Below are 14726 nucleotides of genomic sequence, written 5' to 3' on the forward strand. Positions count from 1 at the left end.
TATGTCAACTCAACAATAAATAATGTTGTGATATTCAAGAAAGTGCCTTCCAATCATTTTACTAGATCTCCAAGGACCTCCCATAATTTATTTATTTATTTAAACTTTATTGCACAATATAACAAATAAAGTACAAATGGCGAACTTAATGCCTAAAGGCATTCTCTACCAGTCAACCGTCAGGCTAACAGAAACAGTAGTACGTGCAGGCATTAAACAAAAAAAACAGAATAAGTAACTTAAAACAAGCAAAATAGCGATAAATAATAAATACTAACGGTTATAAACTTACATAAATATACTATAATTAAATATACATACATATATATTAATTTATGTACCCAGTGCAAAAAATACTATGACTACGAAGGATAATTAACCAGAGAGCTTGTCGAAAAAGTGCTTGCGTAACATACGCTTAAACGAGAGCTTGGTTTGAGCCTGTCTGATGTTGAGTGGGAGATCATTCCAAAGCCGGATCGCCTGAACGGTAAAGGAGTTAGAGACAAAACCAGAACTATGACAAGGAACAGTAAGCTTGAGACTACGGGACTCGCGAAGGGTGCAACCTGTTCGGGCAGTTATAGAATGAAATTTGGATCTGAGATAGTCGGGTGCTGTTGGATCGAATAAAACAGAGTATAGTGTGCACAAAATTCGCAACAATCTACGTTCACGAACAGGACATAATCGTTCATGTGATGTGGTACATTTTTTTGCCTTACCTTTGGTTACATACTGTATACTAGAGTCAGACCAACCTAACTTGGCCGCTATTTTAATAGCACAGAATGTGCAAAAGTTATTTAAAATCGTCAAACTTTTATATAATTATGACTTTGAAAATAACACTTGCACAGTCTGTGCTATCAAAATCGCTGGCATCGCTGCCGAGTTAGCTTGGTCTGACTCTAGTGCCAGAAATTGGAATTTCCGGCACTCCTTGTGCGTATGCGCAATAGCCCCAACGAGATTCTGAGGGCCTACCGCGAACCACGTTCGACGTGTTGCCTCCCTGTCGCACTTGTAAATTCGTACGTAAGTGTGACAGGGAGGCAACACGTCGAACGTGGTTCGCAGTAGGCCCTCAGAGCTATTTATTTAGTTCGATTTAATTTATTATTGTATTAACATAATATTGGTTTCAAGCCTGAAATAAAACATTGAAATGAATTGAATTGAATTGAGTTTTTGTGTCCGCACCTTCTAATTTGTTCGGTCATAAACTTATAAATAAATCAAGCAAGATTGACGAGTCAATTTCATTTTTGCTTCCACGCCACATCATTATCAAATCAGATTTTGCGGAAAATTGTCCCGTCTTGACTGGCAGCTGTTTTAGCTCAAAGCAGAGATTCAGTACCATTTTGGAACATACCTTTTAATTCTGTTTGTCAAAACTGACATTGACAACTTTGACATGTGCTTGTTTCAATTTGTTTCACTTGTTTAATGCGATGCCAGGTGTGCACGCCTTGCACGTGTTTTATTAAAGTTTTTCTATTTTAAAAGCCGAACTGTCGTGTGTGTTGCCGTACACTAGTTTTTATAACCAATGTATACGTGGTAAGTTGAATTTGAGAACTTTTGTTATAGCGCTACCAAAAAATAATCACGTGAAACAGGTTATAAAACGCCGACTCCACACTTTTATAATATAAGTATTAATTTAAGTTGTACTTTGTCAACAGAATAATAACACGATGGCAACAACCTCGTTAGCCGAACAGCTGCAGAAATTAGCTGTTCCCCAAACTGAGGTTTACAAAGAGGATAAAAAGAAGGCATCTTTATTATTCGACCCCAGAGAGGCCGCTTTAAAGGACCGAAATACTTTCTACGAACTCGGGCTCAGTGGTCTTCAGGAACTCATAACATTAGATGCAAAATTTGAGACCTTCGAGGAGACACTATTCAATAAATCATCAATAGATTTTGAAAGAGCCGTACAGACCCAAGAAGTTAACAAAAACTTGAATGCTGATATTCATAAGTTTCTCGTAGAATTGTCGCCATATTTACAATTGCAGTCTGCTCATAAAGCCCTAGAATGGCTGGTGAATAGATACAGTGTACATAACTATAACTCAAGAGCTTTGGTAGCTTTGATTCTTCCATACCATGAGACAAAAATATTTGTCCGTATTGTTCAGATTTTAAATTTGAAAGATTCTTCGCTCAAATGGCTCTCACCCGTGCAGCAGACTGGAGCACCCCTCACAAAACAGGCTTTACATAACCTGTGTGTTTCTAACCATGCATTGTTAGAGTTCATATCTAGGAACACCTTGAGAGCAATAGAGGTATTTGGTGAGCGAGCTACACAGTTAAATACTGTGTACGCTTTTTGGTGTTCAACTGTCATCGGCACCCTTAAGTCCTGTAAAACAGTTAAAGAAGAAATTATGGTCCCTATTATGAAAACTATGATTGTGGGTTTAAATTCTCCTATACCTGATTTTAAATCCTCATCTTTGGTAACTCTTGGCTATGTTTCTACCAAAATTACTTTCAAACCGAAAGTTCTGAATAATATTTTGGATAGATTATTAAACTCTGACTTGACGTATGATGTGGTTTTGGTTATAAACTTGATTTATAACAATCAGCAGGGTTTGTCAACATTGTTAGATCCTATATTGTATAGTATCTCAAATGACATAGTGAGCACACTCTGTATGCATTTGAAGAAGATGATTGAGAACAAGATTAAAATACACAAATTTGTATGTGCATTCCTGAGGACCATCATTCAACATTTGCTGAAGAACTCGGAGGAGTTTATGCTGTATAGTGAAATGCCACTGATATTATTTGACAGCATTGATCTGACTAACCAGAATCCAGCAAAAATAATTGAGTAAGTTGAGTATGGGTTGAGTATATGTTTTGTTGTAATTGTGTATTTTTAGGGTTCCGTATCCAAAGTGTAAAATGGGACCCTATTATTAAGACTCCGCTGTCTGTCCGTCTGTCATCACATCACATGAACTATGATAGTTAGATAGTTGAAATTTTCACAGAGGATATATTTATGTTGCCGCTGTAACAACTTCTTGTTCAATTTGTTACTAAAAAATAGAATAAAATAAATATTTAAGGGGGCTCCTATACAACAAACAAAGAAAAGTGATTGTTTTTGCCATTTTTATAGATAATGGTACAGAAAGCACTTGGCCGGTTTTTTTATTTTGGTAAAATTGTGGCACATAGATACAATTATGTTTTGTTACCATATTATGTGTTCCACCATAGCTGAAAAATTACTGAGCCAATTTTGATGAGTGAGAAGTAAGTTGGCTTATTGTTTGTTTTTAATCAACTTACATAAAACAAATGCAATTATGTTACACTTTAAAGTATTTTAAACATGATAAAAAAATCCTATTTGAATAAATGACTTTTTACTTTACATTATTTTGATACTTGTTACGTTATATATAGGCTTTAATTCTTCATTAATCCTGTACATTTTCTTATTATTATTTTTTTGTCTTTCAGGGTTGTAACCCAATTATACAAGGAACCAAAAAAAGAAAAAATGAAAGTTGATGATGACATCACCATGACGGATGAAAGCTTCTCATTTAAAATACTCCATTGGTATTCAAATTTCCTGAAAAGTATTGAAAGAAAATATCCAGAATGCTTTGATAAGGTGGTGAAAAATCAACTCAGTTTGACTGATAATATTAAAAATGTAAGAATGAATAGGGGTCTTATAAAAGTTCTAGCATTTAATCCTGCTGTATCTCACCAAGTTGGAGGAGCATATCTTTTCGAAAACCTTAATAATGTGAACCCACTATTAAGAGCCGAAGCTGTAGAATATATAGGTAAGGAATTCAAGCGTTTAAAAAAAGAAAGCAATGAGTTTGTCAAAGATGCTCTATTGGATAGACTTCACGACTACAGTAAGGTTGTAGTTACCGCTGTTTTGAATATCCCAACTGCCGATTTGAATGAAGTATTTGATGATGCAGATCTTACTGTTGCATTAATATCAATGTTGGAACAAGAAAAGTGTAGACCCGGTTGGGAACCTATTATACCTATAGGTATAAAAAAGTTATGCGAATTAGATGCATTACCTGTGAATCAGGCTACTATTCTCGCCCTGACGCCATATTTGTTTCCGTTTGACGAAACATCGGCTAAACTAACCTGGCAAATATTGACTTCAAGGTGGGGAAAGAGGTTCGAGTTGACGAAACATCTTGACCTGAGGGAATCATACAGCGACAATCATAGAGTCTTAAAACAAATGGTGTACAATGAGTTGTTTGTAAAGAGATCAATTAAATTTGACTTCCTGGATCCATTGCAATTGAACAAAAGAAACATACTCGAGATTTCTATGTATCTGCTGCTAAAATCTTGCTCCTTTGAGACAATGCCTGTCCAAGACTTTACAGATGTCCTAGGCTTAATTCTAGAACCTATTCAGGGCAGAGAAATAGTTCCAGTGACTAAAGGAGAATCTTTTTCCGAGGAAATGATACCAAGTTTTATTAAAATGTCACGTGAAGACAAAATTGTCTTTGAAGTTATGGAGTACATTTTTAGCAGAATGATTGAAGGCATGCAGATCAAAATACTGTCCAAGCCCTGGTGTGATGTTTGCAAAGACGCAGACACAATCCTTATTAGAAGATTATACGAGATATTTATCACTGGATGTTCTCTCGAAGGCTACAGCCAGAATTACTCAACATTGCTTGAAAAGCTGCTTGATAAATCTTTTTCTGATGCAAAAGAAAAATTCGAATTTATCGTAAACTTTGGTTGTGGGCATATTCTGTATGCTAATGATCCTAATGATGTGATCAACCCAGAACTTCAGCTGAAAAGTCTTAAATTGATTTACACCTTCATAGAGATGCAGCAAAACGAGAAATGGCTATACGATTCTGATGTCATCATGCTCATGATTATTTTTAATCTGAACAACCCCATTTCTGTGATTAGATCTTACACTGTTGAAATGATCGAGCTGTTATTGAAGAATAAGTCCAACAAAAACCAAATATATGTCCAGCTTATGAAAGGATTATTTGAGTATAGAGAAGAACTAGTAATGGACCCTGAACAAATATCACAAGTTCTTGATACACTCCTAACCAACTCTGCAGATAAAGTTTTCAGGAAGAAGTGTGTGGAGAAACTCCTAGGCATTGTAGTTAAAGACACGCCCGCTCATGTATCCAGCGAACTTCTTAAGATCATGGCAAATATTAACACTGTCCAAGCTTTCGCTATAATCATTCCATCCTTCAACATGTTTGAACTAATTCTCAAATTAAACAAGGACAACCTGAAGTTCACATTAGACATCTACGAATCTAAGATCTTCAGGAACATCTGCAGTCGAATCAATTCTGTCACAATTTCAACATTGACTAAGCAAACTGTCTGGGACCCTATGGCTTTTGCTTTGAGAGAGTACAGGGAATGTATTATGGAGGAGGATCAGACATTCAGGAGCCCATCAGTGTTGATAATGAAGCAACTAGATGAGGAAGTGTTTAAGAAAGTTCCAGAAGAGAAAACCAGGGATTTAGTCCATCTGATCGCTGCTGCTGGTGCTTTCAGTAATAATCCGCTCATTTCAAGCGCCGCTTCTAAAGTAATGCGAAAGATCCACTTGAATTTTACCGATTTCCAACCAATACTAGAGAAAATGCTGAATGTGGCTGATCCTGCTGCTGCAACTCAGAAGAAAAAGACTGCCTCTATCTCTATGATTTCTTATCAACTGACAGAGACAGACGAATGGCGTTTAGGCGTCACTATGCTAGAATACGTACAGAACAAGAAGAAAATGACTGTGGACAACTCTTTTGTCTCAACCTTGTTCCAAATTCTCAATAAATGCTTGAGATTCGAAGAACAGTCTTATGTCGAGTACCCGAAGCAACTGGTGTTGTCATCTCTGTTTTATTACTGCAAGAAGTTTGTTGATGACGATGACAAAGATCAATTGATGAATCTTAAATCGATTTTTGATATTGAATTAGTTGTCCAATGTATTCGAGGCACTCAGAATCCTCAAACTCATCATCATGCCTTGATACTTTTGTCTCACGCTGCATACATGCTTCCAGAACAAGTACTGCATCACACTATGGAAATATTCACATTCATGGGCTCTTCTGTCTTAAGACATGATGATGCATACAGCTTCCAAATCATCATCAAAATTATTGAAACCCTGATACCAATTTTGGTCAAACTGGATCGACCTGTAGAAGAGTACAGTGAGAAAGAGTTGCAGCAATTGCAAAAGCGCGTAGTGCCTGTTCTGCGTATATTTGCTGATGTGGTACTGCACGTACCGGAACACAGGAGGTTGCCACTTTACAAGAAACTGATGGAGACTATTGGACCTAATCAGTTCCTATGGACATTCCTCGCTCTTCTACTAGAGACGCACGTGGCACACTTCAATGAAGGAAAGGAGAAAGAAGGCAAGCATCCAAAATCTTTAGCTGACAGAGAAGCTCCAATGAATAGACTCGATTTTGGCCAAAATCTGTTATTAGAGTTCCCACCAGAAATCTCCATGGAGACGTTCATTAAATTAATGGCATACATCAAAACGCTGCCTTTGCAGAAAGATGAAAATGCTATGGACACGAATGTCGACCCTTCTGAGATATTCAGCGTGAGCGGACATCGGCCGAATCAGCTCAGACATTACAAATACATAATTATTACCTTCATGAATAGCTTCTTAGCTTCATCAAGGTTCATCTATCATAGCAGACAAGCAACTGACATCAAGACGATGGAGGGCCACTACAAAACTTACATAATAAATGTCTTGACATTCATCCAAAGCATTTCCAAAATCACAGATGAGAAAACCGTCAAGTATTACAGAGTTATGCTGCACCACAGCTATGATTTATTGGACCATACGAATAATTTATTATCCGCACCGATGTTCTTGTCTGTAGTCAGAGGTTTACTAAAACATACCCTACAGACAGTAAGAAGAAAGTCGATGGAACTGTTGAATAATAAAATCCAACATAACCCAGAAATGTTCAAAGATGATCACAAAACTTTGACCTATTCTTTGCTACCCGCTTTACTTGACATTGTCAAAACTATTGATGTTACTAATGAAGAATCAAATAAATTGGTTGCTCAAGATATGGAACTGAATCAACAAACTGCTCTACTGTCTTTGAAGTTACTAGCAAAAATGCTTGCAGAGAACGAACCCGATAACTTTGGATCTGTACTTGAAACTGTCACAGAATACACATGCAAACCAAATATTTCCAGCAATGTGATGGCTTCAGTTGTCTTAACATTGGCTGAGTTATGTGCAAATATGAAAGCATACGCTTTACAATACCTTCATAAATTTATGCCAGCGTTGATCAAAGTATTAAAATTGCAGCGTAAGGCAGAAACACCAGAATTAGTTTTATTAAGTACTGTGACATCGCTAGCAAAGATTATTGAGAGCTTGCCTCTGTTTTTAAGTCCGTATTTACAGAAGATTTTATACGAGTATGCAATATTGTTAGCAAAATGGCAATCTTTTGATCAGGAATGTGCTAAAGTGACAGCAATAGTCACAAAATTGATGGCTGTTAAAAAGAAGATAGCTAGTTCGATTCCTCCTAGAGTTTTAATCCCTGTTGCTAACGCTACTTATCAATTACTTTTGGACAAGGAAAAATATGATGCTATTGGTCCAGTGATGGCAGTATTAGCTGAAAGCTTTGCTAATATAACCTCAAGTGATTTCACAGCATTGCAGCAAGATTTGACGGCTTTCTTCTTAGCCGCTCTGCAGTTAAGAAGTGACTCGGTGGATAAAGCAGATGATTCGACTATAGATTCAGCTGAGGACGAAGTGGTGAATGCTTTAGTGAGTTTGGTGCTGAAGTTGTCGGAGACGAGCTTTAGGCCGTTCTATTTCAAGATCTATGACTGGGCGATAAGAACTAATGTTGAAGAGCAGAGGGATCGAGCTATCACTTTCTATAGGTAAGACAATTCATTCTGTTTCTTTTTATATATTTTTTTAGACTCTTTAATGTGTTTTTTTTAGAGTAATCACTGTAATCAAATTTGTATTTGATAAGATTACTAAGAAACTTGACTAAAGTAAGGACGCTAAGGTCGAAAATTTCGTACATTGACCAGACTGTTCCTATGTCTAATCGCACGCGCATTATTATATTGCTGTCCCGTCGATGATGCCGGAGGTCAATGGCTCTGTGCGAGCGGGACAGCAATATGAGATAGGAAATGGCGAGTCAATGGGGATTCACAAAAGCTGGCATGAATGAAATGAATGATGAATGAAAATATCCATGTGTGTATCACATTAAGCAATGAAATGGCGGCTCTAACTGTATAGCCATACAGGTGTCACTCATACAATGAAAGTTTCGTTAATTTAATTCATGCCAGCTCCCGTTAATCGACCTGTACGAAATTCTTTGTGCTTAGTGTCCTTACTTTAACCATATAAAAAAAAAATATTCAGCTGTTTATTTCAATAAAAAAAATCACATTACATAATCTTAAACTTAACTACTAATCTTAAATTCAAAAGATTTTTTGAGTTAAGGAGTCTTATATAAAATATTAATACATTTTAATTATTATTGGTTTTAGGTACATAGGTCATCTAATTAAATGATTTCGGTAGACTGCCCTCTTATAACTCTTATTTTAATAAAGTATTTTTTAATGATATTTCTAGCTTGTCCACTTGTTCGTCCTTCTATAAGTTTTAATAATTCCTGTGGAAATCTATTCAAGATACTCGGTAACATGCACTTCCACACTCTTTGCCCGTATACATTGTTTGTTTTTGCAACTTCAAATGTCGGGAGGTTGGCTAAGTTACGTAATCGCGCAGGTCGTGTTTTTTTTCTTAATTCTGTTATATGATTATAGTATTGAGTTACAATGGCTAGATCAACTTTTTCATATACAGTTAGAACTTTACAGTATTTGAATAGATTTTCATAGTTATCTTTGAATTTATATTTGATTTTTGTAGGTACAATCGTTTTAAGTAGACGTAATTGTAGGTTGTAAATGTCGTTTAGATATGTTTTATATGTTCTTCCAAAGCTCTCCAAACCGTAACTTATGACTGAATCGGCCATTGACATGTACAAAAGTCTTAATGTAGTGTAGGGAACTTTGTTTTTAAGTACAAATAATTTTGACAAGATAGCTCTAAGTTTGTTACAAACATGATTAATATGTGGATTCCAGTTGAACTTCTGGTCTATTTTTAGTCCAAGGTAGGTGTGTTCCTTTACAGTCTCAAGCTTAGCACAATTACAGTCCGCGCGGGGCGCGGTGTCGATATGTCTGTGACTTACATTCATTTTTTACATAGTTCATTTTCGCATATTTTTTTCTCAAATTTCAGGGTAAGCAGCGCAATCGCAGACAAACTAAAGGGTCTGTTCGTCTTATTCGCGGGCCACTTCATCAAAAACGCTGCAGAACTTCTAGATTCCTGCAACAAAAGCAAAACCGAAGACCTATACTTTGACACCGAAGAAAAATGCATTACACTGGTCAACTACATTATTAAAACTTTACACATAGTCTTCTTATATGACAGCCAGAACTTTTTGAATAAGGATAGATTTGAAACACTAATGCAGCCAGTGGTGGATCAGTTGGAGAATCAGCTCGGTGGGATTGTGCGCCTTAAGGAGAGGGCCGTAGAGTCGCTAGTGCCTTGTGTGGCGCAGTTCGCGGTGGCGACGGCGGATGACTCGCTGTGGAAGCTGTTGAATTATCAGGTGCTGTTGAAGACGAGACATAATGATGCTGAGATAAGGTGAGACTTGTTTGTTTATTGAAGCTATTTTATAGGGATGTGCGAGGATTTTGCCGATACGATACCGATACTTATTTTTAAAGTTGATAATCGGGGATCGGGGAATCGGGGGGGAAAGAAATGCTGAATCAATATCATAGAAAACATTTATTTAGGTAATCATCAAGCAATCAAAGCAAAAGTAGTTAAAAGATAGTAATTAAAGTTCACTTTAGCAAAGAGAATTTGAAATCGAGGTGGATTGTCAAAAAAAACTTTGCAGCCACAGTAAATTTACTGCCATCTTTCGACTTATGATTAAAACTTTTAGAACGCCATTTGACTTTGATCCTTATATATTCTTTCACTCATATGTGTTCAATTTGTTAAATATCAAAAAGTGACGCCATCTTACCGGGCACTACCTAAAGGTTATGGCGCCATCGCTCGAAACGATGCTGTTATACCTTTGGCCTTTGATCTAATAGATGACTCCACTTTTTGATATTTAACAAATTGAACACATATCACTGAGAGAATAAGGATCAAAGTCAAATGGGGTACTAAAAGTTTTAATTATGTGTCGAGAGAGAAATAGCAGTAAATTTACGTTGCTACAAAGTTTTCTTTGTAGCAACCCCTCTATTTCAAATTCTCTTTGATAATAGTTAATAAATCAAATACCTAATAGCATTATGTACCTTTTATCCATAAAACTTTCTTATCTTTAATAGGCACTTGATTTTGTAAAGTGAGAATAACTGAAAAATTAAAATAAAGAGAAAAATGCCAAATCAAAATTAATGATACATTTATTTAGGTAATCATCAAGCAATCAAACCAAAAGTAATTCAATTAGTAATTAAAGTTCACTTGAGGTACAGTTTATTCAGAAGCAAATCGGCCAAGCCGATATATCGGCCGCGGCCTGCCGATTATTTCGGCTGGTATATCGGTATCGGTATCCTTACATCGTTACTATTTTATACACAATCCTAGAATACTCGCTGCAAAACCAAGTGGCGAGTCAGGTCCTAAATCATCGGAAATATGCTATCTCTTTTAGACTTGCATGGCCTTAATGGAGCGGCACTCAAAAAAGTAGCCGAAAAAACCTCGCGTGATTAGTGCACAAGGCCATTTGTACTAATAAACTCAAAATTATTATAGGTTGTTGGCCCTTGACTGCCTGGTTGCCATGGCAACACAGCTCGGCAGCAGTTGGTTGCCGCTCCTGGCCGAGAGCGTGCCGTTCCTCGCCGAACTTCTGGAAGACGGCGACCCCAAGATCGAGGCCACCACGAAAGATGCCATTCGGAAACTGGAGACCATACTCGGGGAGCCGCTGGAGAAATACTTTTAGTTTTTAAGACTTAATAACAAATAAGCAAATGTTTTTGTAAAGTTCTACATAAGTTGTTAATAAAAAATTATAATAAATATGTATAATACATTTATCTGTGATTTAAACGCCATCTAGCGAGTTCTAATTCAACCACTACTAACAAAACTCGAGTACTGTAGTACTAACAGCGAGGTTTTCAAGTAATGCGCATAAAACTTGTTTGATGACGTTATTAATAATGCGACACCACAACACTAGATGGCGTTAACTCCAATGTAACATAGTGCTGCAGCCGTTCTGCACTAGATGGCGCTTATTCTGTGGTAGTACTGTAAGTTTCGCCTAAATGTCCCTAAATTCAAATTTTTAATGTAAAAAATTAAAACTAAACTAGCTATAAAATAAAACTATTTAAAAATTAAACTTATATTAAATAAAATTAAAAGATATACTAAAGAACAAATTAGTTATAAAAAGAATACCCCTTCTAAAGCCTCCGCCTGCGGCAAAGATCTCATAACGCTGGCCCCGTTACCTCTCTGTATTGCCAGGGATATACGCTGGGAGAGGTAAGCGCCACTTTTTAATTAATTTTTATTTTCGTCAACAGGAGGTGCTGTTATTCTTTTCAGCATGTCCCTAAATAATTAAGGACTAGTCATGGCAAGAGTATTGGGACCGTGCGAAGTGCATGGTGGGGGTAAGTAAAGCGATCCCAGCGCATAAGGTGCTAAAAATTAGAACTAACTAAGGATAGCGTCTTTAATATTTCGCACAAGTTATATGGCTCGCTATGGAACTTTAATTTACGATTACTCCTGAAATATTCATTTAAATTATATTGTGTGAGGGACTATTGTAATCTGTATGAAATGCTTAATATAACTAACGTATTTAATTTGATAATTATTAATACTGTATCCATGTGGTATGAAAATCTGTTCAGTAATTTTCAGTTTTGGAGTAGTTTTATAAGATGTAGTAGATTGACGTTTTCCCCTAGACTTGCGGACGGACGCTAGGTTGCGTGACAGTCGTGCACATAGCGAATTAATTTCGCAAATAAAATGTTCAGCCATCATGATGCAATTTATTAAGAGTTTCTACAGTTAAGTATTTAATAAATAGGTTCTTCACTTATTTCTTTTTCTCTCTTCTCTTCTCTTATTGATAGTAAAATCACGGTGCAAACAAAAAAAAACGTAGGTACTTTCTTATTTCTTACCAAGTCGGTATTAAATACAGTAAATAATATTATAAAAAATGTTATAATCCCGTAATACATTAAACAAGAGGCATAAAAAGGATTACTTCAAAATAAAACAAATATTACTTGTGAAATAACCATTATTCTCAACAGCTTTTTTCCATAAAATATAATTGTATCATTTATTATGAAGGTTTATAGAGACTGTGATTGGCGTGAATCCAATTTAACAGTGATTATTTTAATAGGTATTTTTAAATATATTTTAGAGGTCCCTCCGCTCCCGCACTTTTTGGACCAGGTTTTTACAGGTACAAACTACTATTAGGTACTTCGCGCTAAAATAGGCATGAAATAGTTAGCTATTTCATGTCTACTTTATGGCCTGTGTAATCAATCACACTGTTGTAAAATGTAGGACTCAAATCCCTATATTTTATTTAGCCTCGTTCTAGCTTGGTTTTGGAAACATCCCGGTAAATTGGAGCATGAATAAAAGATGGTTTGTTCGTTGCTGAGTTATTAATGCTAGAACCGAACGGTATTTGATTTATAAAATTATTTGATGTAAATTGTAAATGGAAGGCCAAAAACGAGATGGCGAGACGACCTGGACTCATTTCGTGGCGACTGGCGGGAGCATGCACAAAGCCGTGACGAGTGGCGGAAAACAGGGGAGGCCTTTGCCCAGCAGTGGGACACAATGTAGGCTATTAAAAAAAAAATTGTAAATATCAAAGGTTGAGGTGAAAACGGTAATTTATAGGTTGCAATAGATATAATTACATACTTATATCAGGTTTTTTTACTAACTTTTATTGTATATGTACCTATACTTAATTACATTTAATTCAGTTCCGCTGTGTCTGCGTCGGTCCGACTACGCGTGCTCCCGATGATGCTACTCGGTTATGTTATGCTATGGAGCGAAATATTTCGAGCAATTTCCGCCTTTAAAAATGTGAGTTTTATTATTAAACAGTTAGTCATAAGGAAAAACCATCAAATTCAAGAATCAAAGGGTTGGTTATAAATGTTATAATATAACAATACAATACAAATCCTCTTTATTGCACAACCTCAATATAACATTTACAAATAAACACACAATACATAAGAGAATCTATAATATAAAAAAAAAAAATTTATTTCAGACCTTTGTCCATACAGTGTGTGTGTGTGTGTGTGTGTGTGTGTGTGTGTGGTGTGTGTGTAGTGTGTGTGTGTATATAGTAATACCTAGAAAGAGAAAGAGATGTTATATAGGACTATGAGATAATTTACACACCTACACCTTCTAGGTGGTTGGTATGTGTTCTCGACAGTACTAGGAATACACTGAAAAAATAAACCTTATTTATTAACTAATTTAATTTGCTCTAGCAACGTGGTCCAGCCAAACACGCCAGAATAACCCCTAATCTCTATAAGTAGGTAGTCAACCATACCGTTCGCATTCGCAATGCACAATGGTGCCTATTCCGAGTGCCGCACAAAGCAGATTGAATGTTTAGGCAAATGTAGGTTCATTGGATACTTGGTACTCGGGATCCATGTTTTATCTAGTGATGTGCCGGTCGATATCTCCCCTTCACGGAAATATTTTGTAGTGGACAGAAGCTTACGGATCAATTCGAACAATCGCTTATAAGATGTCACAGGGATACGATACCGATCTGTCAAGTGTTAAATGATGTTTTTGGTTGAAGAAATGTATAGATAGAATACACTTTATAGGCACACCTGTAAAAATATATAAGAAAAATAAGCGATCTCTTCCAGATAACCTTTGGGTAGCGGAAATAGAAAAGTTAATCGAAAAAGTGGTGTTGCTAAATCTTTATGAAGTCTACATTCACACACACAATTACAGTGAATAAACATACACATATAAGGAATACAAATAGACATACATAAACATACATATAAATATATATAAAATCGTAATCGTATCGTATCGTTGTGACCTAGGAAAGCGTCATGATGTAGCTGTTGACACGTTTTTACAAACATTACGTTGTCACGATAACAGCAATATGGATTTTCCAATATGGAGCTCTCAATTCAGTAAATAAATTACCCAAGGTTCCGGGTATAGAATAGTATAATTCACGATGACGCGTGCCTTAGCTCGTATCGTCATAGTATTAAAGGTTAGATTTGACAAATCTGAGCGTCATCCTGGATGACACGTACTATTGTAACTGTAGTAAGTTCGGTAACATAAGAGAACTTTCTTTTTGGGAAATTTCTTGGTAACATACTTACCAAAGTGACCTTTGAATATATTTAACGAACGTACAAAATTGCATGAGCACATTTTGAATGAAATTCTTTCATAATGTGGCTATGCACTGCTG

The 14726-nt window shown here is 36.2% G+C and overlaps 1 protein-coding gene across 1 annotated transcript; it reads left to right on the forward strand.

The window, feature by feature from the left end:
- The first annotated feature begins 1044 nt into the window (after window positions 1-1044).
- On the forward strand, window positions 1045-11267 carry LOC133517564 (HEAT repeat-containing protein 1 homolog). The gene is made up of 5 exons (XM_061850877.1): window positions 1045-1566; window positions 1692-2860; window positions 3502-8007; window positions 9416-9835; window positions 10985-11267. The coding sequence occupies exons 2-5, from the start codon at window positions 1704-1706 to the stop codon at window positions 11175-11177; spliced, it is 6276 nt and encodes a 2091-aa protein (XP_061706861.1). The 5' UTR covers window positions 1045-1566; window positions 1692-1703; the 3' UTR covers window positions 11178-11267.
- Window positions 11268-14726: the final 3459 nt, after the last annotated feature.

Source organism: Cydia pomonella, chromosome 5 (assembly GCF_033807575.1).
Source record: "Cydia pomonella isolate Wapato2018A chromosome 5, ilCydPomo1, whole genome shotgun sequence".
NCBI classification, from domain to species: domain Eukaryota; kingdom Metazoa; phylum Arthropoda; class Insecta; order Lepidoptera; family Tortricidae; genus Cydia; species Cydia pomonella.

Bases quoted from the DNA above. Each gene is read 5' to 3' on its own strand.
- LOC133517564 (XM_061850877.1), top strand. From the start codon at position 1,704: ATGGCAACAACCTCGTTAGCCGAACAGCTGCAGAAATTAGCTGTTCCC. The intron at 2,861-3,501 runs GTAAGTTGAGTA...TTTGTCTTTCAG, and splicing joins AATCCAGCAAAAATAATTGA to GGTTGTAACCCAATTATACA. The intron at 9,836-10,984 runs GTGAGACTTGTT...AAATTATTATAG, and splicing joins CATAATGATGCTGAGATAAG to GTTGTTGGCCCTTGACTGCC.